Genomic DNA, 27,493 nt, shown 5'->3' on the forward strand with positions numbered 1-27,493 from the left:
GTGTGTGCAAACCCACAGTCGTTGCTGTGTTTCTATTTGTTTCCAGCGATGGTTCTCAACCTGCAGCAGACATCAATTCACACTTTTATTGACCGTGCTGGTTCAGTAGGATACATTTATTTATTTATTTATGGATGGGCAAAAGCGCTGCGATCGGCCAACTAAACCACGACTTAAGTATTAGGCATAACTTAAATGAATTAGCCACCGTTGTATACAATATTACCAATATTTATTTATATTTATTTCTTCTGCTATGTGTACTGTAGCTTAAGTGCCTGGCCAGACCAAAAAGTGGCATAACAAAATTAATTTGTACAGTAAGTCGTCGCAAAATAGTTGGTCCTGGAAGTTTGGTGACTTATGCTGCATTCACATGGAATCAGGCAGACGGTATACGGAAAACCGGATACAACTTTAGTGGACGAATTCGGTGAGGCCGGCAGAGAATACCGGCAATGGTAGACGGCATTGCTGTCGAAAGTAAAAATATTTTAACTTTTTGCCGCCCACAGCGACGGAATTTACAAGCGGTTACGACGTAGCTCCCTCACATAAGAGGAGGTTGTTTAAGTTTGCAATAGAATTAGCATAGCTACATGCATTACTAGAATAATTACGTAAAAAATAGTAGACACACAATAATTTTATTTAATATGTTTTATTCCATCACCATAGCAGCACATATCGTCATGTGTGTTTCGTTTCGCCGTCCAGACATTCTGTCGGACTGTTTGTTTGTACTTCCCGTGCCGTCCAGAAGGTGATGTCCGTCTAACTGATTACATGTGAATGCAGCATTAGTGAAGACTGCTGCTGTGGGCGGCAAACTAACTGATAACATACTACCTCACTGTTAATATGCACAATAACCTGCCAAAGCTAGCCAGTACAAGCTTTATGATCAGCAAAATCAAGAAGGGTAGGAATTGGTCTACAGAGTTTTGCTTTAAAGTTCACAAAGAAACTATACGAAAGCTCTGTGTGGATTGACTTACCTGTGAGCAAATCCACCAATCACAACGATGCCAAGATGCCATGTTATAAATGCTGGTGTGAACAGGCCCTAAGATTTAAGATGGTGGGAACAGTTTAAACACGGGTAAAAAAAAATAAATTAAACGTAAATAAAAATGGCATTTTAAAATCTCGACAGGTTGACGGTTGAGAACCATTAAAGAAGAACACTGCAAGTTTTATTTTAATCCTTTTGTTTTACCCCAAACCCTCAAATGCACTGATTGAAAATAAAGTCTGATTTCTTTTTGTGTGTTTTTGCGTTGTGATTTATTTCTCCCTCCCTGTGCATGGGTAGAGGTAGAATTCACTGATTATTGATTTAAGTTTGAATTTTGTTTTTACTCTGCTGTGCTAACCAGTGTTTTCTGTAGTGGACTAACATTATGGAGCTCCCCCAAAAAGTGTTTTGTGTGTGTATATAGCATCATGATCTTCATGATGTCAGTAAAAATACTGCACGAAAGCAGACCCCAACTTTATGTTCATCTGCATTTTTTTTACATGAAGGATCTCTCTTTTCCACAGACGTGGGTGATTTACAGTACAAGGTTTAATACGTGCAATGATTCATGCATCTAAATGCACAACCTTTGTTTAACTGTATCACTTCCTTTTGATTTCCCTATCTTTTGAATGTACACATGAACACATGAATTACTTCTGCTTCTTGCAACTATCCACCCTAAAAGGGTTTCTACATAAATGGCAGTAAATGGTGTTTATTAAGGTATGCTGAGGTCTAAACTATGAGCAACTGTGAATGTTAAAGACCGGGACAAGCTCCGATAATGGAGACCAGTCAGATTTACAGCACTATTATCCTTTCAAGCTTGGATGCATCTCTGGGTTTAATATCTGTTCCTTTTGTTTACAACAAAATAAATGTACTAAATGAGAGCATGGATCCTGCCTGCTGCTGAGTGCAACAGAAACATTTAGATAAAGATACTAGACTGTAAGAAAACTGTATGTAGTGTCTGTGACTTCAACGTTTAGAAGTCAATCATTTGGGTTTATCTCGTTGAATTATTTGTAATTTAATGAATAAAAAAAGGCACCACAGCTGACCCATCTGACTGTGGGGTGAGACACCTTTCGGCCTTAATATCTTTGTTATGGAACATTATTATTATGATTCTTATTTTCAAATTTAAAATTGCTTATATACCAAATCTCCTTTGGAAGAGCTTCAATGACTTCGTTTTTCTAGATATGAGTTGGGAATTTTCTTGGAGCCAGCATCTAGTAGTGATTTGCTCCTTGATAAAGGGTAGGGAACGCCATTCTTCCTTAAAAAGGAAAGGAAAATAGAGAGGATGAGGAAGCAGTGACGTATAAAGCTAAGTACCAGAAAAAGTCTGAAACCACAACAGCTCTCAGGTGAGTATCAGAGAACAGAGAAGTTCCTTCCAGTTTATCTAAAATGTTTTTCCTGATTTCCTCTCTTTAGCCACGGAGTGATGAACTAACATACACCTCATATTCTCTTCATCCTCCTCACTTCCCTTTTTTATCTTATTTCTTCTTCCTCTAATATTTTTTCCTCGTGAATTTTCTTCTTCTTTGCTTTTTTTCCTCCCTCTCCTCCCCTTTCTCTTGTTCTCCTCTGCTCTTTTCTCCTCGTCTGCTTCCTTCCCTTTGAGTTTCATCTCTCCTTATTCCCTCTCCCGTTATTCCCTTGTTCTTTGCTTCCTTTGTTCACAATTTATCTCCCATCTTCTACTTTCCTCCTCTTCCTCCTCCTCCTTCATTCTCCACCAGGACGTTCACACGTCAGATGAGTCCGACTGTGATGATGACCTTGACCCAAAAACAGGCATGGAGGTACGCACACACATTTGTTTTTGTCGAAACGACTTGCACTGAGTTACAAAACCAGATTATTTTGTCTTCAGAAACATCTAAAAAAGTGGGAACTGGCAGAGGATAAAAGTGTTTTAGACAGAAAACATGAACTATAGTACTGTAATGTTTTCAAATATTATAGAAAATAGTGCAGTTACTGTTTTTATGTTTATTATGTGTTAAACTTAGCCTCACATAAACTTTAACTTTGATCTGTTTTTCAGCTTCTCAACCCAAACTTCATCCAGGAAGGTAAGAGACGCATATGCAGGTCATCTTAAAACCCTTTTTTCCCACCTGTTCTTAAGAAATAAACACAGAAGAGAAAACAATCTGGATCAGAATTTTTTTTTTTTTCCCACTTGCCTCTGGGCTTCTGGGCTGACCACCAAACTTAAATTGGGTTGGCAGCATATCTGCTTGATGAATTATACCAGACACCAGAATCAGCCTGAATACTCTGGTCTGATTCCCAAAGCTGGGCTGCTAACTGGGCCCAAGTCCACATCCCCAATAACTAGCCAAATCTGGCAGCCATATAAGCCAAAAGCAAGATAACATTCAATCCATCTAGTGCCAGAACACAGCTCAGTGTGAGGACCCCGTGTAAGAATTAGGCCTGACTTGGCTGGTTATCTGTTGTGTCTAAATACCACCACAAAGTGAAGGTTGGGGGAGGTTGTGTACAAATTAAATCACTGCTGTTTACTGCTGTGACATGATGGGAAAGAATAAAATCACAAACCAGAGGGCCACCGTGTGTTTGCCAACCCCCTCCACAGACACATTTTAGACGGTATATTCAATATATTATGGTACATAAAGTACATTTCTTTAAAACTATAACTATTAATCTGAGTTTATTTTGTGATGTGTTTCCTGCGTGCAGTGGCTCCAGAGTTCCTCGTCCCTCTGTCAGACGTGGTGTGTGCGTTCGGGGAGACCGTGGTCCTCTGCTGTAAAGTCTGTGGACGACCCAAACCCTCCGTCACCCTGAAGGGCCCCGACCAGAACCCGGTGACCAGCAACAACCGCTTCACCATAGACATCAGGTAACGGCAAGTGCTTGTGAAGTTTCCTTAGTCGCTCTAATTCCTGCACTGTCTGACATTCCTGCATCCCTGCTTTCTTCCCATCATCTTCTTCCTCTTCCTCCTACTATTTCTTGTCTCCTCCTCCTCCTCTCCAGGGATACAGGTGACATCTTGTTGAAGATCTGTAATCTGATGCCTCAGGACACCGGCATCTACACCTGCGTTGCTGTTAACGACCACGGCTCTGCCTCCTCCTCCGCCTCCATTAAAGTGCAAGGTGACAGGCTTTGATCAAAAGGAGTGTTTCACCTTTATAAAACAGTAACCCCGGTCAGCACTAGACTGTTAACAAGGTGTAATGGTAGAGCAGGATTTGGTGGTTTGCTGACTGTGTGTATGTATCTCCTGCAGGTATCCCAGCAGCCCCGGGGAGACCGGTGGCCCAGGAGGCCAGCAGCACGTCGGTGATGATCCACTGGCCGCCTCCGGCTTCATCCGCTCACTGTGCTGTCAGCAGCTACACGGTGGAGTACAGACAGGAAGGTGTGTGTGTGTGTGTGTGTTGGGGGGGACCGTGTGGATATTTTGCTTTTTGAATTATGCAGAGCGGTTAAACCCTCCCTCCTCTCTCTCCTCCTCAGACTCGTTGCTATGGCAACAGGTGGCCAGCAGCAGAGAGGAGTGCGTTCAGATCGACACACTGATCCCCGGAGGTCATTATCAGTTCAGAGTGAGAGCCTCCAACCGCTGGGGGCTCGGCCCGCCGTCCGAACCCTCCAACATGGTCACACTGCCCAGCGGCAGTAAGTCTGCACACACACACACACACGCACACGCACACGCACACGCACACACACACACACACACACACAGTTTCATAATGTAGGCACAAAAACATCTTCAAAGGAATAGTTCAACATTTTTGGAAATCATGCTAATATTTCTGCTTTCTTTCTGGGAGTGAATGATAGATATTAATCTCATATTTGTGCATTGAGTGCTGCAGGGATGACGTGTGTTTTTTTAGGCCAACCAGGAAGTTAGCATCGCTTTGGTTCCCTCAACAAAAAGCCAATGGGATTTTTTTCATTGGGTTTTGCATTATTGTACAAGAGAAAAGCTCATGTGGTGTTGAAAATGAAAATGTTTAATCCTCTAATCTCCTGCTCTTTCTCTGTCCAGACTCTGGCTACGATGGAACAGGAATCCAGTGGAAAGAAAACTTTGAGTCGACCTTCTCTGAGATCTGTGAGATTGGAAGGTAAACCGTCGCAAAACCCTGACTTTCAAAATAATATCTTATCTCTGTTGAAAGTTGTTTTGTTTTTTTACTTCAGCCTCTTGTTTCTTTTGTTTATTTCACCAGAGGACGATTTTCAGTGGTGAGAAAATGTCTCAACAAGACTACAAAGAAAGAGGTAGGACATCCTGGACAGACTGACTTGTATTGTCTAAACTGGTGCTGTCATAAAGTGTATATTGCTTTTCACTGTTCAGTTGCAGGTAAGTGTTTAAGTGTTTTGAGTGAGTCTATTTCTGTTATTTGAAAAAATAAATGTTATTTTGTTTTTATATATTTTAGGTTACAATCAAATTTATTTTTAATGTATTCTAAGTTCAAATTTAGGTTGCAATTTGATCTATTTTTGTGTTTTAAGATTATAGCACATTTTTATTTGAATTTGCAGTGAGGTTTATTTTATTACCAAAGTATTAATGTTCATTCATAGTATATTTTGAGATCATTTAAGTGAAGACTGTGTTTGTGTTTCACTTTGGAGCGAAGAATACATTTCTTCCAAATGACAACATATCTGTATTTTTTCACGGTGAAGTTGCATATTTCAGTTTGCAGTGAGTTTTGTTGTCTCGTCTTTCAGTGTGATGTCACATGTCATTTTTTATTCTGTTCAGGTTGCGGTGAAGTTTGTGAGTAAGAAGATGCAGAAGAAGGAGCAGGTGGCTCATGAGGCCGATGTCCTCCGACATGTGCAGCATCACCAGCTGGTGGCGCTGTTGGACATATACGAGTCTCCCGCCTCGCTGATGCTGATCCTGGAGCAGTAAGTCTTCAGCGTTCATCTCTCCTCTCTTCTCCAACACACTCGAGTTGGAGCTCGGCACGGTTCAACTCTTAGACATTAGACATTATATTTAGCACAGCTGCATAACTTTTTGAAGTGTGCCAGCAAGTTGAAATCATAAAAAACTGGATCACATGCCAATCAGACTCATGAAATCATCATATCAAGCCTGGAGTTCCTAGAGTTTCAAATGTAAATACATTAGCTCTGGAGAACATTTCTGTTTTGTCTTAGTGAACCTGCCAGGAGGCTATAACAGCTGCCTTTTACCGCTTCTATTACAGAAAGCTGATCAGATCTTATAATACAGATGGCCGGCTAGGAAGATGACATGATCTAAGTTTTATGTAAATATTACTTTAATGTGTGTGTGTGTGTGTGTGTGCGTGTGTGTGTGTGTGTGTGTGTCAGGCTGGAGGACGGTCGTTTGCTCGATTACCTCGTCGCCCACGATGAGCTGATGGAGGAGAAGGTGGCGTTCTTCATCAGAGAGACACTCGAGGCCCTGCAGCACCTTCATACCTGCAGAGTGGCACACCTGGATCTGAAGGTGAGAAACATACAGTATGTGTATGTGTGTGCTAAAAGTCTGACTTGTCTTATCAATGGACCAGTGGGCAACCTCCAGGTCTGACAAGTGAAGACTTAAACTTAAAGGCGACTCCTCTGGTTGCAAAAAGAAGTCTTTTTTAAAGAGTCATATGTATTATTAATATAAAATTATTAGCTTCCATCTGATTCTGAATCTGTGTCTCTCTCCTGTAGCCTGAGAACATCATGGTGGACCTCCACTCTCCCACCCCGGGCATTAAGCTCATCGACCTCGGCGACGCCGTCCAGCTGTCCGCCCAACGCCGGTACGTCCACCTCCTGCTCGGAAACCCAGAGTTCGCTGCACCCGAGCTCATCCGTGGGACGCCGGTCTCTGTCGCGACCGACGTGTGGAGCGTCGGTGTGCTAGCCTACGTGATGCTCAGCGGCGTCTCCCCGTTTCTCGACGAATCGCCGGAGGAAACCTGCGTCAACATCTGCCGCCTGGACTTCTGCTTCCCGGACGACTACTTCCGCGACGTGAGCCAGGCGGCGAGGGATTTTGTGTCCTCGGCGCTGCAGCAGGATCCCAGGAAGAGGCCGAGCGCTACTTCCTGTCTGCAGCACCCGTGGGTGGTCCGCGGGGGCGCACACGGCGGGGAGTACTCCAAGACGCCCCTGGACACGACGCGGTTGGCCACATTCATTGACAGAAGGAGACAGCTGCATGACGTCCGGCCCGTCACTAATATCAAAGGGCTGGTGAGCAGCAGCATGGGCAACACACTGTGACGGAGAGCAGCTCCGAGTGTTCCAACACTCCATAACTATCCACCTGTGACCACCAGGGCACCCACGATAACATTACAATATACTTTAAGCATTTAATTATCTTTAGTATTTATTAATGTGTGAGTGGGAAAGGTGCCTGAATCCTTCCTGTGGTGCGAGATTTACTTCTTGCTTTAGGACCACTCTGTTGCCACTAGACCAAACTTATAAGCAGAAGAAATAATTGACATGTATGGCTGTACGATACTTAATTACGACTAACACTTCATTCAACCATTGCATATGAAGCGGGTCCCATAAACTGCCTAGAACACCCCATAATAACCCAAAGAAATTACCTCAAAAGTTGAGAAAAAGAGCATTTAGAAAACCCACTGTGAGCAGGAATAACGGCAACATATTACTTTATATTTCTAGTGTTTATTTTTCCAGGGACAGATGATGATGATATACGGGAGGCAAGAGCTAATCTTATCTCGTCTCTTTCAGTTGGATCTGCAGAAGTCTGTTGGTGCTGTTGCTCAGGGTCCTGCAGGGATCGGCCTCACTAGCCAACTGGCCGGCAGAATAATAATCACTGAGAAGCATCTCACCACCCGTGCTAAGCTAACATGCTTTGACTAATATAACTGAACATATTAAAAAAGCTTTACTGAGTTTCTGACAGTGATATTTTGCCTGACCTGTGATATCAGTAGCTAAAATGGCAATGCACTGTGACAAAACTGCTAACGATGTATTTGTAGTCATCTAGTCTGATTTGAATTAGAAACTCTCATGAAGGATTTAACGAGTCTAAACAGTCTCAAAGGGAATCTGTCGGATCATAACTAGTAGATGTATCAGAGGAGGTTAGAAAATGTTGGTTTAGTTGCTGTTCCTATCCTGGGTCAGTGTCTTGCTCAATAACCCAGGATTGCTAGAATCAGGGGACTGATCCTGCACATTCGTGCACACACGTTCGCAGAAAAAGGTGTATGAATGCCACGATAACGTGCAAGGCGTTTAGCGTGCAATAAGTACGTCTTTCTTGATTTCTGCATGTCATCTGTACGGCATTTATCCTGTACCGAGTGCAACCATGACTTACCCTAACTAAGTGTTTTTCTTGCCTGAACCTAACTGCGTACGTTTGCGTGGCGTACAAATGACACGCAAAAAGGCTAAAAGGCATACTCACGACACGCGTAATGTCCGCGTAATGCCATGGTATTTATACACCTTCCCGTTAGACCGGGTTTGTATATTGCTTGAAGCCTGTCTCACACAGTATAGCTTCACTAACAAAGTAGACTGTTAATTAGGGACAGTCTTTTTGAGGAACAATGTGCAGCAGAGCCATCAAGATGTTGTGGAAAACTTCATGAATGAAATTTGGGTGTAACAAGCGGGCAGGTCACTCGATAGCATGGATGTTCTTGAATGTGTGGTGATTTGTTGAGGAGGGAAAGGTCCACTAACTGTCCCCACTAACTGAACACATTATAAATTCTTCTTGCTTGTCCAAATCACTGGTGGGAAAGCCTCTCCACACAGGAAATATATTAAAAAAGTATCTCCTAAATGACAGAAAGCAAAAAGAAAATGGACCTTTTTAAAAGGGATATTTAACTCTTCTTGTCACCACGGAGGATTTCTGGATAACCTGTACATTAACAACTGTAGCTGCGATTTAAAACCGCCAACATGGAACGCTTCTTGGATTGGATGCAACAGCGCTGAACCCTCGCTATGATGATATACCTTTAATTTATTGAATGTTTATTTATTTCAGGACTGAGGTTTGGAGTGATAAATCATGTTTGCAATGGCGACCTGGAGCAGTCTGGTCTGCGCTGAGTGGAGTTGAGGAGCTGCTGGACTGAGCAGCGACAGAGTTTACGTTGTGAATAGTGTTGTGGAGAACTGCTGGAGTTTACACTGACTGATCTATACTGGACTGAACTGTCATGAACTACAATGAACTGGGTTAAAATGTGCGGTTGTAGCTGGTAGCAAAACAAAAAATCACTGAGCCTAGCCTCGCAGAGCAAACGGAGGACTACTGGACCTGACAGGAACACAGAGAAGACACCGTGGAGACTGAAACCCTTTCTAGAGGACAATTTGTTCGTATCACTGTTTACAAATACTCTGTCCAAAAAAATGCTTAAGTAGTTTACAAAATAAGTAGAATAATCAGGGAAAACCTGCATGTAAGTTCACCAGGGATGGTTTAGAAATCAGGTTAGAAGTCTGTCTGTTTCTTGAACAAAAAAAAAACATTTGGTGTTAAAGTGGGAAACGAACTCCACCCTGAAACTTCTCTGTTTGTACATTCGTCTACCAGCCGCTGTGGTAAGTAACCGACCATACTGTTTGGCTCCCGTTCATTTGTCTTGTAAAATAGTTCATGTGGCTGCTGAATCGGTTGGATTTAGACAGAAGAGTCCATTTTGCTGTCTTGTTTCTACTGATGAATGTAAAAAAAAAAAAAGAAGTGTAGAATGTGTTCTGCCATCACAAGTGCTGTCCTCTGCTTTCACCAAACGCTTTGCGCTTTCACAATGCTCCCTTCTGACCATTTTGCATCCCCACCCCCTCCTCCCCCCCTGCAAGCATTTAGTGTACTACAATAGTAAGCATTTATTTTCATGCGGCCGGGGATGCAGAATGGTGCAAATGTAAGCACGCCGCTGTTCTGTAGAGCAACTTTCACCTTTGGTGTCGAGTACATCCGTGCAAATCTAGGGCTGGGTATCGGTACCGAAATAATCCAGTACTAAGCCAGCCTGTTCGCAGGAAAAGGCGTTTGAATGCCACGATAATGCATGATGCATTTAGCGTGCAATAAGAACGCCTTTCTTGTGTTTGATTCGTCATTTGTACACCGAGTAGTCTGTACTGACCACTATGTAAGCCCTCCAAGTAAATATGCTACGATCAGAGCTAGTGACGGAAGATAAAAAGTGAGGAAGACCGTTTATGACGGACTGGCGGGTCGGGAGGTGGATGAGTCCAACAAACACGCAACTTTTCCGTGTAATGTCGTGCTATTTATACGCCTTCCCATGTGACTGGGTTGACCAAGTAATGCCGAAATTTCACCAGTCAAACGATACCTGTATTCAATCTTTTTTTGTCTCCAGATCAAAAAAAGAATGTCTATTTGTATGGTTTTGCTCGCAGCCAATCACCACAAGCATTCTTTGATTTATTGCAACGTGTGATAGGCCCACTACCGCAGCAGATAGAACCCATACAGTCTCTACAGGTGTGGTGAAGTTGAGCGCTGTGTATTTTACGAAGTTGGCGGTTCAGCGGGACGAGATGCCACCAAAACGTTGGAAAAGTATGGCTATACTAGACGCCTGTGGTGCCTGGTAAAAAATAAATGAAGTGGTGGTGTCATTTTACGCATTTAACTGAATACTTCCAATCACATGATGGGTATCGGGTGACGTACAAAAAACGGTATCAAATGAAGTAGTTTAGCGGTATCGGTATTTAAAGCTGCCTTCACATGATATGTAATTTGCTCTTCGCTCACTTCGAGGTCTAGGGCACAGAGCCTTGCAGAGTCAAAGCGCAGCGCGGATGAAATATGCCATCAAAATGTGTGCAAGGAACGACATTCACTGTTTCTAATTAACAACAACTGTTGCAGCTGTTAATCTCTGTGATTGCGCTTTGAAAGGTCAGCGGCAACTAAGGTCAAAGTTGAAATCATTTGGACTTTGAGCACAGCGCTCTGTGGCAATCTCAAGCGGTGCACCAGGCCAATGGTAGCGCTTCTGCCTCGTCGAGCGGCACCGCAATGGGAAAACAATGGGATGGCTAAGACAGAGCGATTTTACCGCTGATCATGTGTGAGTGGCTTAACGGTACTGGTATTGGTACTGGAATCGTAATTTTTTTAAACGATACCCAGCCCTATATGCAAATCTGCAAGTGTAGTAGTTTGTGTTTATCAGTGCAGCTGTAATGAGATCTATTCAGGTACCAGTGAAACAGCAGAGTTTCATCTCAGTTGCATCTTCTCAGCAGGGACTCTGGATCAGGAGAGTCTCAGCTTCAGCCTCTATCCTGCAGGGTTATCTTATCATCAAGCATGTCTGCTGTAAACAACACAGCATTACTTTAAACATGTTTTATTTATCTCCTCCTAATATACAGAACAGCTTTGTGTTAAATGGTTAAAATAAAATACGAAAAATACTTCCAGTCAATTGCTAACTGTATCAACTAACAAGCTGATGTTGCTCAATGCTGTTGACAACATTAGTGCTGAAATAATCCGTCCACTCATTAAAAAAGCATAATCAATATTAGTTGGCACTCAGCAGAATAACAGTTGTTGTATTTCATCTTTTTACAGAGACTCAAAATATTCAATGTTAGATAAATAAGTCAAACAAATGATATAAATAAATACAGACAAATTCTGTAATTGAACCATTAAATTGTGAAATAATCCATTCAGTTTTTGAAACTATTGTTATAACTGTGACTTGATTGACAGATAAAAATCTTTGCGATTAAAAAGTGGTGTTATGAAATAAAACTGTCTCTTGGAATCAAATAAAAATGTGATAATAAGCTCTGTTATTGTGAAAAGAAGCAGGATTATTTCACAACTTTGTGGTTATGTTAAATTTTGTATTACTCATACAATACATATTCTATAATGTCATATTTATTTATTTAATATTGGACACTTTGGGCCTCCATACATTGCAACATCAGCGACCTATCAGCTGGGAAATTCAGAGTTGTTTCTCTTGAATGGAATACTCTCACTGCCTTACGTGCATTTATTGTACGATAAAACAACAGTTCTTTAAACTAGCTAACAATTGATTGAATCCTAAAATGCCTGAAGTAAACAAATGTATATTGTTTATAAAAGATAAAGCTCGAATATGAGGCTGAAAAGCAAGATTCAGTTGCAGTTGGATGCCCCTCAACGGGCTGCAGGTCCGTCCCTGCTGGTTTCTTTATCTTTTAAAGAGCCCTTCATTTACTCTTTGTTTACATTTCAACTGGAAAAGTGAAATCTGTTCTCTGTATTCTAGTCTTTTATAGCTCTCAGGGTCTTCATGAAGTACAACCCAGCCTTCAAAACTCCTAATAAGCAACTCTACTACTGAGGTCTGTTTTTCTGTCTTGTTATAACTGTTAATAGTTTCCTGTAGAGACGTTCATCTGCAGCACCACTTTTTTTAATTCCCAGTCTGCCCATCTGCATTTAAACTGGCAATAGAAACACTGTATAAAAAGATGATAAATGCAGTAATAGTGTACAGAATGTAAAGTTGTGTCTAAAGCCAGTACAGCTTCACCCTCCGGTTTGCTTCAGTTGTTCTCTTAACCAGGTTTGATTTGGTTTAACTCTCTGAAGAACAGAGCTGATCTGTTGGATGTCTGAACATGAAATCATTTTTAAGGTTAGGGAATACTTAGAAGTTAACAAATCTTTATTTCTGAGTCTATAGTGAGCTTCTAGATGCATTTTAAGACTAAATTTAGAACTAACTGACACCTGTTTTTCCATTTGTTTTGATTAGGTGAATTATATTGAAATACACATATATGCAAATTAACCCAAAACGCATCAAAAAACTAAATCTGATCACAACAAAACAGTTTAGCAGCTTGGTTACTCGGTTACAAGTTTAAAGTACCGAGAGTAAAAGTACTTATCATGCAGAATGGCCCATATTCTGAAATCATATTATTTGATTATGATAATTGATGCATTGTTGTGCACATCACTTTTATGCTACAGCTGATAAAGATGGAGCTCATTTTAATTACTTTATATACTTCTGGGTACCCCCGTGGATCAATAAAGTCTTATCTGAATCTGCAAAGTAATTAGAAACTAAAGTTTTATCACGTAAATGCAGTGGAGTAAAAAGTACAATATTTGCCTCAGATGTAGTGGAGTAGACGTACGGACACTGCTGTATTGTTAAACCCTCTAATCAGATGTTTTCAGATCTTCTTCTCCACAGAGTTAAACTTCAGATCACCCATCCCAGTGTCAATTCAGTCCCATAATGCATCTGCTTGGTGAGCCGCGTAGCACCATGGTGGCTCCTCTCTGCCCCCCTGTTGCCTGTGCTGTATCCTGATAGTGTTCATGCTGAGCTTCGTTATGCTGATGGCTTCATGTTGCTGTGTGAAGCAGCTCTCTTCTGTATAGGCTGCCTCTTCTTACTCCATCCAACCTGCTGGTTTGTTACTCTTTACTAATAAACAACCTGCTTGTTTGTAGCTTTTCCTCTTGCTGTCTCTTTGTGGAGGGTTTTCTCTGTTCCCACTGGGTGGTGCCATAACATTTTAGAAATGTCACAAGATTCAACATTAGCACTGGGTGAAAACACTTCTTTACTTTTTGTAATTATTAATTGATTTATTGATTGATTGATTAATTATCTTCAGAATAAACCATGTGAATCATACTGTACGACCAGACAGGATCCTGAAGTTTATCTTTATATAACTTTTAGCCATTTGACTGAGTTCAGCAAGATTATGGAAAAGCTAAATACATTCACATGTTCTGAGCATTTTAATGCTGCAACTAAGCCTCTAGCTGTTTAAAGTCAAGAGTTTAGTAGATTATAACAAACCCTTTAAAAGAAGTCAAAAGTGTGTGTGCATTATTTCAGGTGCCCGGCAAGCTATAAAGGTGAGGCAACACTGAGAGGTATGCATTCAACGGCATTTAAAAACTTTAACTAATGATCAGAATAATTATATTTAATACCATTTTTTTTGCAACAATTTAGGATCAGACTGATTTTGTTCGTTTTGATCAGACAGGACTACAGAACTGTTAATTCTACAGCTGCAGGAAGTTAATATGAAATATAGAAATACAGTTTTACATGTTTATATATTTGAGCTTTATTTTTTCCAATCTTATAGTTTACAACAGTTCTCTCACCTCATGAAATGTAAAAAGAAATGTGTAAAGAAAATGTATAATGAAAAGAAATAAATAAGTTTGGGGAAATAAGGGGTGAAATATTAAAGGAAAATCATGCATAAATCAATCAATAAATAAATAATTAATTAATTTAAAAAAAATACATAAATAAATAAATGAATATTAAACAAGAGTAAATCAATAAGGGAATTAATACAAAGACTAATATCAATTTATGTCACATTTTGATATTATTTTTTCTACTTTTAATGACATATTTATTCATTTTCATTTATTTTATTTTTTTTATTATTATTTTGGCAGGTTCCATCCTCCATACTCACCATCCTACATTCATCTTAGTTTTTTTTTTTGTAATAACCTTGTCACACCCTCTCTCTCTCTCTCTCTCTCTCTCTCTCTCTCTCTCTTTCTCTCTCACACACACACACACACACACACACACACACACTGCCGTGCTCACAGCTCAAAACAAAATGCTGACCGCAGCTACTTTAACCTGAAAGCTCAAAACACAACAGAAATGTGTGTGTGCAGTCACTCTGCTTTAGAAAGCATCACAGCAGGTTCAGACTCTCAGGCACTAATACAGCTCCAGTTAATGAAATAGTTGGTGTTAATCCTGTTCTTATAGTAGTTGTGCTGCTGAAGGAATGAGTTGTACACCACAGTAATCCGGAGGTGAATCAGATGGCAGACGACACTGTGAAGAGAGGAAGAGGAGGAAAAAGAGAAGTCATAAATGTTGAGGTGAGTTAATTCATGGGATTTCTTAAAAAGTCTATTGAAAGTTTAATTTTACAACAAACACCTTTTTCACAGTCAACTGTATGTTTTGATTTTTATAGCAGCAAACAACTATTTGTTATGTACGACAGTATTAGGGCCACATTGAGGGAACAAAAAAATTGAGAATAAAGTCATAATACTATGAGAAAAAAGTTTTAATTTAATGAGAATAAAGTCTTACTATTTCAAGAAAAAAAGTGGTAATATTCAGAGAATAAAGTCATAACTTTACGAGAAAAAAGTTGTGATATTATGAGAGTAAAGTCAGAAGTTTGACGTTCTCTCTCTCCATCCAGATCCAAAACCCTTCCTCCCCTTCCTCCTCTTCTTCCTTGCCGTCTGTGTGGCGAGGCTTTAGGAGGAAGGTGAGACTGTTACTGCCGTACGTCTGGCCCAAAGGCACTCCAGCGCTGCAGGGACTCGTGCTGCTGTGTGTGGGCCTGCTGGCAGCAGAGCGACTGGTTAATGTGCTGGTGCCTGTTTACTCCAAGAACATTGGTAAGCACCTAAAAACAGAGGAATCTTAGTTCACTAAATGAGTTTAAAACATGTGTTGGTGATACAAAAACTGAAACACTTTAATATGCACTCTTTCCAGGAACAGAACTCTAAACTGAAACAGTTGTCAGACCCATTTGCTGCATTTTAACGTCCAAACTGTAGATGGCAGTGTGCTCAAGTTCTTGAAGTGTGGTCTTCCTCCTTACCTCATGTCCTCCATTGATTGTGTCCAAGTATGTATGTAGTGTCTTTAGTGTGTTCGTACCCTCTGGATTGTGAGGTCGTCATATTGTTAAAGCGGCAGAAGTTGGACTAGAACTCAAAGAACGTTTGTCTATTGTACATCCAGGGTTGATTGTGTTTTCATTGATAACATTTCACCAGTTTGCCTCTACTTAATTCAACAATGATTTAGGATTTTTTAAAATGTTATTTTGAGTATTATTTTGAGAGCACACCCTGTGCACCTGTTTATCATTTGCAGCCTCTTGCATCTTGATGCAAAGCAGATTTGAACATTGACAGTAAAGGATGACAAGGAAGTTTAAACTCCAATTTCAAGGTGGATAACGATTAGTCTGACCATGATAACCAGGTACAGGATTCTGATAAAAAATAGGCTGGTCTAGGGCGCCCCCGTAGCTCAACCGGTAGAGCGGGTGCCCCATGTACCAAGGCTGAGGCCTTGCCGCAGCAACCCGGGACCGGGTCCGGCTCCGGGTTCAGGCCCGAATAAAACATACAAAGCAGTCACTTTGGGTAACGACAGCTCTCCTCTAATGGAACTGTTATTGTGGTTGCCAGAAAAAAATTAGGATGCAAGTATTCTTTTGCTTAGCCTGCACTGAATTGGCATTTTTGTTTCACTTCATTTTTTATTTTTAGAGATTTGGATGGTGATTCAGATGTCTGGAACCAGGCTAATCTTTACCTGATTTGCGGTCTGTCGAGCAACCAAACAGAACTGACTTAAGTCAAAAAGCATCTGTCATTTTTGCATTACTCAGAGACAAATTCATAACACTTGCAACAGGAAATGCTAAAAATAGTGACCATTAATCTTTCACTTAATGCCGATTAATGCTCAAAACCCAACAACAACGGAACAGATCCATAAAACACAGTAACAAGTGTTTAAAAAATATGGCTTCACACAGTTAGTAAATGGATTCGGTAATGTAAACGTACATCACCGTTAACTAAAACATAGTTTGTGCTGGTAGTTCAGCTGCTGAGGAATGAGATCTTATTGGTTTGAAGGAGGAAGCAGCCTTCATTTTTTTCAGGGGGTGTCATCATTTGCCAAAGTCTTTTGTACCCTGTTTTGTAAACAGGACTGCATCCACCACAAGGCAACAACCCAGAAGTCTCCACTTCAGAGGAAGTCAGCATTCAGTTGGTCTTCAGCTACTTTCCCTCTTTAGAAAACTGCCCATTTGGCTTTTGGAGCAACATGAAAGTATAAGCCAGCGCTGCGAGAATGAAGCCGAGCGCTGCTTTGTGAGATGAGGAAGGCCTGGAGGAGGTTTCAGAGAGGAGGAGGATGAGGGGTGGGGGGGAGTTGTTGGTGTGTATGTGTGTGTGTGTGTGTGCAGAGGGTTTTCTGGGAGGTCACCCCTCCTGCCAGTCATGCTTAGCCGGCATTAGCGGCCTTTTTCGTGGAGTTAACACACCGGTACAACGGACGTTTTGTCCCTGGGTCCGACCCCGCCTCCCACCCTCCAACTCCAGGACCCGATGCCAAAGAGTTGAAAATACCCCCCACTGAAAACACACACTAGAAGGTTAAAGAACGTAGAATACACACATTTCTTTATTCACTTCTCTCCATCTTTTTATCTGATTTTCTGCCTTCTTTTCTCACCGTGTCTATCTCTCTGTCTGGATCTTCACTTTTTCTTCTCCTCCTCCTCTTCTTCCTCTTCCTCCTCCTCCTCATCTCTATCTGTTTTTTCATTTCATCCTGATTCCCAGCACTTGTACTAAATGGTAATGAATGTGAATGAGAATGTGTCTGTGTGGCAGAGAGGGGGAGTGTACGTGAATGTGTTCATGACTCTGTGTGTGTCAGTGGTGGGAGATGTACTCAGATATTTTAAGTAAAAGTAGCAGTACCATAGTGTAGAAATACTCTGCATACTATAATTACAAGTAAAAAACAACAACGTTATACTTATACTAGCATCAAAAGATAATTAAAGTACCAAAGCAAAGGTACTCCTTATGCACAATGAAATCAATGTATATTTTATTATTGGATTATGATTATTCAGACATTAATGTGTACATCATTTTAATGTTGCAGCTGGTAAAGGTGGAGTAAATTTCAATTACGTTATATACTGCTGGGTAGCTTATGTAGTTTATATATAGCTTATATATACATATATATAAGCTATATATAAGCTACCCAGCAGTATATAACGTAATTAATATATATATATATACATATATATATATCAAATAAAAATAAAGAAGAATAAACAATATATATTATAAATTTATATTATAAATAGAAAATACATATTTACATCAATTAAGTCTCATCTTAACCTTATATATTATAATTTATTTGTTGTTTATACTTTGTGTTATTATTCTAAATCAGTAAAATAATCAAATAAATGTAGTGGTGTAAAAAGTACAATAATTTATAAGTATAAAGTAGCAGAAAATGGAAATACTCTCACCTCAAAACTGTGCTGTGAGTAAATGTACTGAGTTACTTTCCACCACTAGTGTGTGTTTGGCTGATTGTTTTTTTGCTGTGAGGAAGTTGAACAAGATCAGAGGTCTCAGTTATCAGAAAATGTGTTTGATTTAACCTTTAATATCCAAATTATCAATATGCACCAAGAAATGACGTAGCACTGGTTTAAATTGGAGTACCTGAGTCTACTGAGTTGAAGTTTATGCTGGTCAAGACGAAAAGGAAAATGTTTTGTGTGTTTGTGTTTGTGTGCAGTGAATGAGCTCTCTGCAGGAGGCAGCTGGACTTCGCTGATTGCCACAGTCTCCATCTACACGCTGCTCAAGTTCCTACAGGGAGGAGGAGCAGGTGTGTGTTCATATATATAGAGGACTGAGTGTGTGTGTGTACAAAATAAGAGATGTTTATGTCGTAGGATATAAGCTACTTCCTGTGTGGTTCAGAGTGAATGTGAGCATGAAGTTGTTTGCCGTTTCTTATCTATATGTTCCTTATAGGCACCTCTGGTTTCATCAGCAACCTCCGTCAGTTCATGTGGATCAAAGTTCAGCAGTTTACCAGCAGAGGCGTTCAGGTACCACTCAGACTTCTTCTTCTTTGACTTCTTCTTCTGTAGGTTTCCTGAGTGTTTCACTTTAATGTCTGACTTTCTTAGTTGTATTTCCCACTGTTTTCGTTCACTAATTTACACCCTGCAGTATGATTAAAGAATAATTCTGATTTGTTGCAAACTTACAATTTATATCTGTTATAATATTTTTTTGTACTCACCAAAGTGACATGAAAACATTGCTATAACAAAGTCTCATGGGTCGAGAACCTCGATTGTGTAGCCTATATGATAAGAAAGATTGTAAAACAAGCCAACCGTGTATTTGGAGATAAAACCAAAGGTGAGCTCACCGAAATGGTTTACATCAGACAGTCTGGGTCTTAATTTTACCAAAACCTGTATGATCATCTGCTCATGTCATCTGCCGCATTGGACTTCTATTTATGCCTTCGCACCGGCAACTGCCGTGGCTGAAGGCATTGTGTTTTCGGTCCGTCCATCCATATGTACATACATCCGTACCATTCACGAAGGCAAAGATTTTGGTGGTTAAAGGTCAAGGTCACTGCGACCTCACGTCCGTGCCATTCTCAGGAACGCGGTATCTCAGGAACACCTGGAGGAAGTTTCTTCAAATTTGGCACAAACGTCCACCTGGACTCACGGATGAACTGATTAGATTTTGTTGGTCAAAGGTCACCGTGACCTCGCAAAACACATTTTTGGCCTAAACACAAGAGTTCATACGCTAATTATGACAATTTCACACGAATGTGAATGTCTATCAGGATAAAATGATGACATTTTGGACAGACATGGATGTAACTAACGTGACTGGCCGGTGGAGGAATACAACTGCGAGGCGGTAATTGTTCTGAGATCACAGCAATATCATTATAATCCAAAACCAAACTACACGAAGATCCAATTCAGAATCATCTTTTAATTCTGAAAATGATATAGAAGGCGGCATAAGACAAAATGTTTCCCCTTTTATATTCCATGTGGAAAGAGGTAAATCAGGAGATGAACAGTTCAAGCAGACTGTTGAAATAACTGTAATAAGTCACAGCAGTGTCTCCCTTTGCTCTGTGACACATTGCCATGTGGTAATAAGATCCTCTCTAAGTGAATCTCAAAGCAGTTTACATGTGTAAAAGATTTGGGAACACACTTGGACAATCTGTTCTTCTTCCTCCTCTTTGGGTTCACAAAACAACAGGAATGTGCATTCTAGCTGTCATGTTGAGTTGTCTTTGGTCTTCTGCTGAGTCTCGGCAGGTTAAACCTCCTTTCTCTGTTGTATTGAGACAATCTCGCCACTCTGTTAGATGAGCCCCCCGTGGTCAGGGTGTGTGGATACCTGCCACCCCCGACAGCTCAACCTTTAAACACCTGTGCTCTGAGCGGCTTAAATCCGGAGAGATGATCTCTGTACCGTAACCAGATGTTCTGTCCACTCTTTCTATGACTCCATGGTTTGCTTCAAGCTCATAAATGCAACATGTTAACAAAAGCCGACAGTAATTGCTTTTTCGAATATGTCATTATTTTATGCTTGCGAAGTCGTACGACAACAAAGAAAAAACTAAATTTTGCTTGCATTGGATGCATGAGTTAAAGTCTCTCTGTGTCCCCCCCTCCCTCCACGCTTCAGGTGTATTTGTTTTCCCACCTGCATGGCTTGTCTCTGCGCTGGCACCTGGAGAGACGCACCGGAGACGTGCTGAGGAGCGTCGACAGAGGCACTTCCTCCATCAACAACCTGCTGAGGTAGGACAGGAGGCGGTGGAGCCTCAGCTGGCTTCAATTACTCAACCACACACACATGTGGTGGGTGAGTAATAAGCTGTGGTTGTTTTCTGTCTTTAGCTACATCCTGTTCAGTATCCTTCCCACCATCTGTGACATCATCATTGCCATCATCTACTTCGTCTCCTACTTCAATGCCTGGTTTGGACTCATCGTTTTCACCTGCATGGTCCTCTACCTCAGTGAGTCAATGTGTGTGTGTGTGAGCTACTGTGCACGGTGCTGGTCTTCATTAGATTGTGATTATTTCGACAGATTATATGAGATCTCACATTCTTACACCCTAAAGGACTTTACACCCCGGGGGGTATTTTCTTTGCGATTAATTTGCACGTCAGTGTAATTTTCTAACTGTTTTTGTCATGAATACTTTATCACAGAACAGGAATATGACGTGGTCAAAAAGCAACATGATTTTCTGAGCTTTCATATGACGGCATCTACCAATCACGTTGTGCGAAACGGGTTGTATGTGAGTTGCGCCCAACTTTATTATTCCTTTCAACCTTGACAAAGGCAGTGCAGACCAGAGGTCGTGTCTAGAAGAAGGTGACCCACAAGTTGCGAAAATGTGCGAAAACTCTCGTGAGACTCGCTGCCTGATGACCTTTCCTAACCTTAACCATACTAGGTCAATGCCTGACCTTAACCATCTCACAAGAGTTTCGCAACTTCGGGGTTACCCCTAAGTCTTTACATTCGTACCTTCCACAATAAAAGCCCTAGACATATCATATTTGCAGGCGAGTATTTTCGTCACACGCCTGTTTATTCGTCACGCCCCCGGTGTGTAAAGTCCTTAACCAAGAGGTTTTCAGACTGTGAGGTGAAAGGGACAGGTGCATGCTGGTGTTGCAAAAGCAACAGGGAGTTAGTTATTGCAGTCTGCCCTGCTGATTTGGCTCGCAGAGTCATAACTCATGACTCAAACTCAAATCTGAACACACAGACATGATACACTATATTTTTAGATCCAGTGTTTAGATCCTTGTTTACATCCGAGTCTTGTCAAATACAGCTCCAAAATGATTAACTGTACTCTTGTGTGCAGCCGTCACCATCCTGATCACAGAGTGGAGGACGAAGTACAGGAGAGAGATGAACAATCAAGACAACAACGCCAAGTCCAGAGCCGTAGACTCACTGCTCAACTTTGAGACGGTAGACATCGCCACGCGTTTCTTGTTTGTTTCCTCTATTTATTAAAGATATAAATCTGTTGAATGTCTGACCACATTCAACATCACATCCAGGTGTGTCCAGGTGTGGTCTGTTGTACTTGTGAAAACACAAGTACTGTTTGGCTGTCTGGGACGTCCGGGATGTTTTGTGATGTTCCGGTGTTTTCCAGATGTTTCAGAGAGTTTTAATATGAAATGTTAGTAGATGGTCATTTCAGGCTGTTTCAGTCTTCTCTCTCTGGATTTGATTTATTTTCACAGGTAAAATATTACTGCGCTGAGGATTATGAAGTCCGCTGCTTTGAGGAAGCCATTCTGAAATATCAAGTAAGAAGAGTAACATCATCTCTGTACCAAACACCAGCTAATAGCAGACAGACAACTAATACCTTCTTGTCACAAGTAGATGTATAGTACTCTACTAAACCTGGCATGCTTCAGTTAAAGAAAATCAAATCAATTTTCAAATCTTCAGGGTTTTTTTTACGTCTATATTTCTTTTATTTTCACCGAACTGTGTGTTGGATGTGTTTGTGTAGCACTGTGAGTGGAAGAGCTCGGCCTCGCTGGCGCTGCTGAATCAAACCCAGAACGTCATCATAGGATCAGGACTGCTGGCTGGATCTCTGCTCTGTGCCCACCTGGTCTCCGACGGACAATTCCAGGTATCAGCGAAGAGTAAAAAAACATTAGAATCCAACATCAAAATCATAAGTCTACATACAAGTTATCAGACTTGACCTCGGTGACCTCAGACATGACCTGAATCAGACATAACGTGGACGACTTAGCCATGGCCTCAGTAACTCAGACCTCAGTGACACTTTCTCCATAACAACTTTATAAGATGATGATACGTCAAATGTGTGTTCTGAGCTTGTCCGGCTGCCCTCAAGTGGCCAAAATGTGTGAGAAACACTTGCTAGTGAGAGGCTAATTGACAGTATCCTTTGATTATTATAGGATCAGTGATGTTCAGTAGCTGTACGTGTTTATTTTCCCCTCAGGTTGGAGACTACGTTCTGTTTGGCACCTACATCATCCAGCTGTACACTCCTCTGAACTGGTTTGGGACCTACTACAGGTGAGATGAATGCACAGTACAGTACAGAAGGCCACTGACCCCTGTAACAAAACGAAAACAAAGATCTATGATTCTTGCCCAATATTTAATTACATTATTGTCAAAACTGTAATGGGAAGAAACTGGTAATCAAGATTATAGTTTTGTTTATATTACAGTATGTATTCATTTTAGATTAATAATAAAAAAAAGATGGATAAACTGCTAATACTAATTCCTCGACTACTTCTGCTACTAAAGCTCGTGCTGCTACTTCTCCTTCTAGTACTACTGTTACTACAGTACCACTGTTATGCATCTAATAATGCTGGTTGTGCATAATGTGTCTCTGCAGGCTGATCCAGAGTGCATTTGTTGACATGGAGAACATGCTGGCACTGTTGACAGAGCAGAAGGAGGTAATTACAATGCAGATGCTTATTAATTTGGAAGGTTGCTAATTTAATCACAGGCAAGTTTATTAAACAAAATATTTTTTCCCCCTTGTCAACAAATGCATGCATTCTCCCCGTAGAGAAAACATGTCAATATTGTGATGTGAGCAAATGCTAAAAAAAAAACTCAACCTTCTTCTTTTTGTCCAGGATGGAAGCATTTTATCTATTTTTGGCTTAAAATATATTCTTGATATTCTTGATTCTTTTTTTTTTTTTTTTAAATTAGAAAACAGATTATTTAACATTTTTTGAGACATTTATTATATTATATGTATTATTTATTATTTTATATTTTTCAATAGCATTACTTGTAATATTACTGGGCAAATATTACAGTTTTACCTGATATATTTATATATCTATATATAGTAAAAAAAAAAATATATATATAGTAAAAAAAAGTAAAAATACATATATATATATATATATATATATATACATATGTTTAAATCAACTTAAATAGTAATAAACTGCTATTGCAAAAGCAGGAAAACTGTTGTAAAGTTTGTGCAGATTAGTTTAGATAAAAGCTAAGACGATCTCAATTTCTCTTGCAGAAAGTAAGAAGTAAGTGAAGTAAAAAAGTGAGAATAATTACAGATTAGCATAATCAGAAATGAAATATATAGAGAGCTTTGTGTATCATAAAATATTAAATAAATATAATAATTACACATAAATGGATAATAAAAAGTAAAATCTCATAAAGTGTTAATATCTGATCGCTGTGCTTCAGTCGTGTTTGGAAACAGAGAAAGTCACACAGTCACAGGTCAGCGGATTAGAAGATCAACAAGTGTTTGTGTGTGACTTTGTGTGTGTGTTTGTGTGTTTGTACGCATACACAGAGTCTGAGTGTACGTCTGTGTGTGTGTACGTCTGACTTTGTGTGTGTGTGTGTGTGTGTGTGTGTGTGTGTTTCGGTGGGAAAAGGCGTCCTCCGGCTGCCTCACTAAAGGCTCCTACATTCACAGGCCCTTGATATGGTAAACAGCCACATGAATGTAGACAAAAGCATTAGAGCACCTTAAAAACACAGCGGCCCTTTTCTTTGGCTTGGGAAGCTGCAGGCGAGGGGAGTCAGGGAGGAGGAGGAGGAGTCAGGGAGGAAGAGGAGGAGGTCCGAAATGAGAGAGGGACCGCAAAAAGCTAATTCGTCAAATTGCAGTCAAACTTTGTAATATTTCAGAAATGTTAATGATTACATCACAATATCAGTTAATGATTTTATATTTAAGGAAGGGAGGAGAAGGCGAGAAGGAGGGACGGTATGAAGGAAGAAAGGAGGAAGCAAGTGAGAAAGGGGGAAAAATAAAATAACCGTACTATATACTTTACTGATTACATGAGTTTGACAGTTCATTTTTGACGTTGGAATCAGCAGCTGACAAAAAAAATAGTAATCTCAACTCAAGGTGCACTCACTTGCTTGCTCCAGAGCTTTTGACCATATCACATGGAGGTGTTATGGAACTGCAGATGTTCAAACTTAACATCATGCTTTGCACCTTTCATCCACGTTGATGTACTGTAAAAGTTGGTTGGAAACAGCAAAACTCCATCTACTGATGAAGACCATGTGATAACGGTCGAAAGCACCGGAACAAGCGAGTAGGTGGATCTTGAGTTGAGATTGTTATGAATGTTTTCTGACCTACAAATTAAAAACAGAATCTCATCTCTCCTCCTGTGTTCCTTGTCTCTCTTACACTGGTTTCCCCATCTCTCCTCCTCCTCCTCCTCCTCTTCCTCCTCTTCCTCCTCCTCCTCTTCCTCCTCCTCCTCCTCCTCCTCCTCACAGGTTCTGGATGCCGACGATGCACAGGACTTGCAGCTCACAGCAGGTCAGGTGGAGTTTGACAGAGTCTGTTTCAGCTACGTGCCTGGGTGTGTAGCCATCAACAACAAACCTGTTTGCAGTTTAAAATCCACTTTTCTATATTTTGATTTTATTCAGTTGTACATAAAGACCGTCCTCGGCCCCTCTGGGGCTTTTATTTTGAAAGTCAAGCTTCATATCACAGCTTGTTACCATCACCTGCTGTCTGGAGGATGACTACCACTTTCAGGAATAAAAGAAGCCCTGAGATGAAAAGGGGATTACGTGAAATATGTCCTGACTGTTGCTTTTATTTGTGTTTGTGTGCAGCACTGAGATTCTCAGGGAAGTGTCCTTTACGGTGGAGGCGGGGCAGACAGTCGCTTTGGTAAGTTTACTACATATATCGTCTATCAAGTCTAATTGAATTGGTCAATATAACCAAATTTCAACATAGCATATTTTCTCACTAACTGTATACCTCTTGTGGTATCTAGCAGTGGTGGAAGAAGTACTCAGATCTTTTACTTAAGTAAAAGTAGTAATACCTCAGTGTAGAAATTAGGGCTGTCAATCAATTAAAATATTTAATCACATGATTATAGTTAATCACGATTAATCGCAAAGTAATGCACATTTTTTATCTGTTCAAAATTAATTTTAAAGGGAGATTTGTCAAGTATTTAATACTCTTATCAACATGGGAGTGGACAAATATGCTGCTTTATGGAAATACATGTATATATTTATTATTGGAAATCAATTAACAACACAAAACAATGACAGATATTGTCCAGAAACCCTCACAGGTACTGCATTTAGTATAACAAATATGCTCAAATCACAATATGGCAAACTGCAGACCAACAGGCAACAACAGCTGTCAGTGTGCTGACTTGACTATGACTTGCCCCAAACTGCATGTGATTATCATAAAGTGGGCATGTCTGTAAAGGGGAGACTCGTGGGTACCCATAGAACACATTTACATTCACATATCTTGAGGTCAGAGGTCAAGGGACCCCTTTGAAAATGGCCATGACAGTTTTTCCTCGCTAAAATTTAGCGTAAGTTTGGAGCGTTATTTAACCTCCTTCACGACAAGCTAGTATGACATGGTTGGTACCAATGGATTCATTAGGATACCAGTATCAAAGTATAAAACTGAGCCCGCTACAACCTCCGAAAGATCGATTGCGTTAATGCGTTAAAGAAATGAGTGGCGTTAAAGCAAATTTGCGTTAACGTGTTAACTTTGACAGCCCTAGTAGAAATACCCCCAGGATCAATTAAGTCTTTATCTTAACCAGTAACATTACATCCTAATTTATTTGTTGATTACATTTTAAATGTCGTGGAGTAAAAAGTCCAATTTTTTTCCCTCTGAATCGTAGTAGAGTAGAAGTATAAAAGGGAAACACTCATGTAAAGTACAAGTACATCAAAACAGTATTGAAGTACAGTACTCGAGTAAATGTACTAGTTACATCCCAGCCCTGCTCAACACACATCAAACCAAAACAATGTGCATGGTTAGATAAGTAAGAAACTATGTTTGTTTGTTTTTTTGTTTGAACAAACCCTTAAAAATCAACAGACTGCAATGTGTCGTAAACACTTAATAAAAGTTGAGACTGGGCTTTCCAAGAATTTGTGTGGTGTGTGTGTGTGCAGGTCGGTCCATCTGGATCAGGGAAAAGCTCCATCCTGCGTCTGTTGTTCAGATTCTACGACCCTCAGAGTGGCAGCATCCTCATCGACGGGCAGGACATCTCCAAGGTAAACACACGTGAACAACATGAAACACATCAGAGGTGACGCAGGCGGATTATTGAACTCTGGGCGGAGCCAGGCTAGCTGTTTCCCCCTGTTTCCAGTCTTTGTGCTAAGCTAATTGCCTGCAAATTGAGCACAGACATGAAAGTGGTATCGATCCTTTCAACTATTCTCTGCAAGAAAGTGAATACACATGTTTCCTTAATTTTTCAAGTATTCCTTTAAACTGCAGCCAGTGTCGCAACCCTTTTTACCATCAGTTGTGATGTGTTTTGTCTGAGATTCTCTCTTCATCTTTCTTCAGTCTCTCACTCTTCATTGCTGTTGCCTTTACTTCACGCACCTTGACTTCCACTTCTCCTGTCTACACTCACACACACACACACACACATTGGGCTGAGTGTGTGAGCTCCAGTCACACTGTGAATAAATCATAGTAAAAGGTTCCTGAATAATGCAGCAACGAGTCCAGACGCCAGATGTGTGTGTGTGTGTGTGTGTTTTAGGATAGTCTGTTTAATGCGGTTGTAGCAGAAATAAAATCTGTTTATGATAAAAAATCTCAATAAAAAGCAAAAAGCACACACG

General features: G+C 40.5%; 3 protein-coding genes across 6 annotated transcripts in view; all 3 read left to right on the forward strand.

The window, feature by feature from the left end:
• kalrna (kalirin RhoGEF kinase a) overlaps positions 1–13,574 on the forward strand; it is a 160,995-nt gene extending 147,421 nt beyond the window's left edge. For all 4 annotated transcript variants that reach the window (XM_037788995.1, XM_037788997.1, XM_037788996.1 and 1 more), the window contains 11 exons: positions 2,782–2,844; positions 3,090–3,117; positions 3,755–3,917; positions 4,055–4,176; positions 4,311–4,442; positions 4,541–4,702; positions 5,082–5,160; positions 5,266–5,317; positions 5,814–5,962; positions 6,395–6,533; positions 6,749–13,574. In XM_037788995.1, coding sequence (XP_037644923.1) covers positions 2,782–2,844; positions 3,090–3,117; positions 3,755–3,917; positions 4,055–4,176; positions 4,311–4,442; positions 4,541–4,702; positions 5,082–5,160; positions 5,266–5,317; positions 5,814–5,962; positions 6,395–6,533; positions 6,749–7,306 — 1,647 coding nt within the window. In that variant the 3' untranslated portion in view covers positions 7,307–13,574. The remainder of the gene's footprint in view (positions 1–2,781; positions 2,845–3,089; positions 3,118–3,754; positions 3,918–4,054; positions 4,177–4,310; positions 4,443–4,540; positions 4,703–5,081; positions 5,161–5,265; positions 5,318–5,813; positions 5,963–6,394; positions 6,534–6,748) is intronic.
• LOC119499822 (trace amine-associated receptor 13c-like) overlaps positions 1–27,493 on the forward strand; it is a 978,627-nt gene that overhangs the window by 690,594 nt on the left and 260,540 nt on the right. The gene's annotated exons all lie outside the window — the stretch shown is intronic.
• Positions 14,934–27,493, forward strand: part of abcb6b (ATP-binding cassette, sub-family B (MDR/TAP), member 6b) — a 29,795-nt gene continuing 17,235 nt past the window's right edge. Inside the window, exons 1-14 of the mRNA XM_037790104.1 lie at positions 14,934–14,993; positions 15,329–15,530; positions 18,499–18,591; positions 18,741–18,817; positions 20,454–20,569; positions 20,669–20,790; positions 21,660–21,769; positions 22,051–22,116; positions 22,329–22,454; positions 22,797–22,873; positions 23,208–23,271; positions 25,112–25,197; positions 25,460–25,517; positions 26,804–26,908. Of these exons, the coding sequence (XP_037646032.1) occupies positions 14,934–14,993; positions 15,329–15,530; positions 18,499–18,591; positions 18,741–18,817; positions 20,454–20,569; positions 20,669–20,790; positions 21,660–21,769; positions 22,051–22,116; positions 22,329–22,454; positions 22,797–22,873; positions 23,208–23,271; positions 25,112–25,197; positions 25,460–25,517; positions 26,804–26,908 (1,362 nt within the window). The remainder of the gene's footprint in view (positions 14,994–15,328; positions 15,531–18,498; positions 18,592–18,740; positions 18,818–20,453; positions 20,570–20,668; positions 20,791–21,659; positions 21,770–22,050; positions 22,117–22,328; positions 22,455–22,796; positions 22,874–23,207; positions 23,272–25,111; positions 25,198–25,459; positions 25,518–26,803; positions 26,909–27,493) is intronic.

The sequence above is a fragment of the Sebastes umbrosus genome, chromosome 13, assembly GCF_015220745.1.
Source record: "Sebastes umbrosus isolate fSebUmb1 chromosome 13, fSebUmb1.pri, whole genome shotgun sequence".
Lineage (NCBI taxonomy): Eukaryota > Metazoa > Chordata > Actinopteri > Perciformes > Sebastidae > Sebastes > Sebastes umbrosus.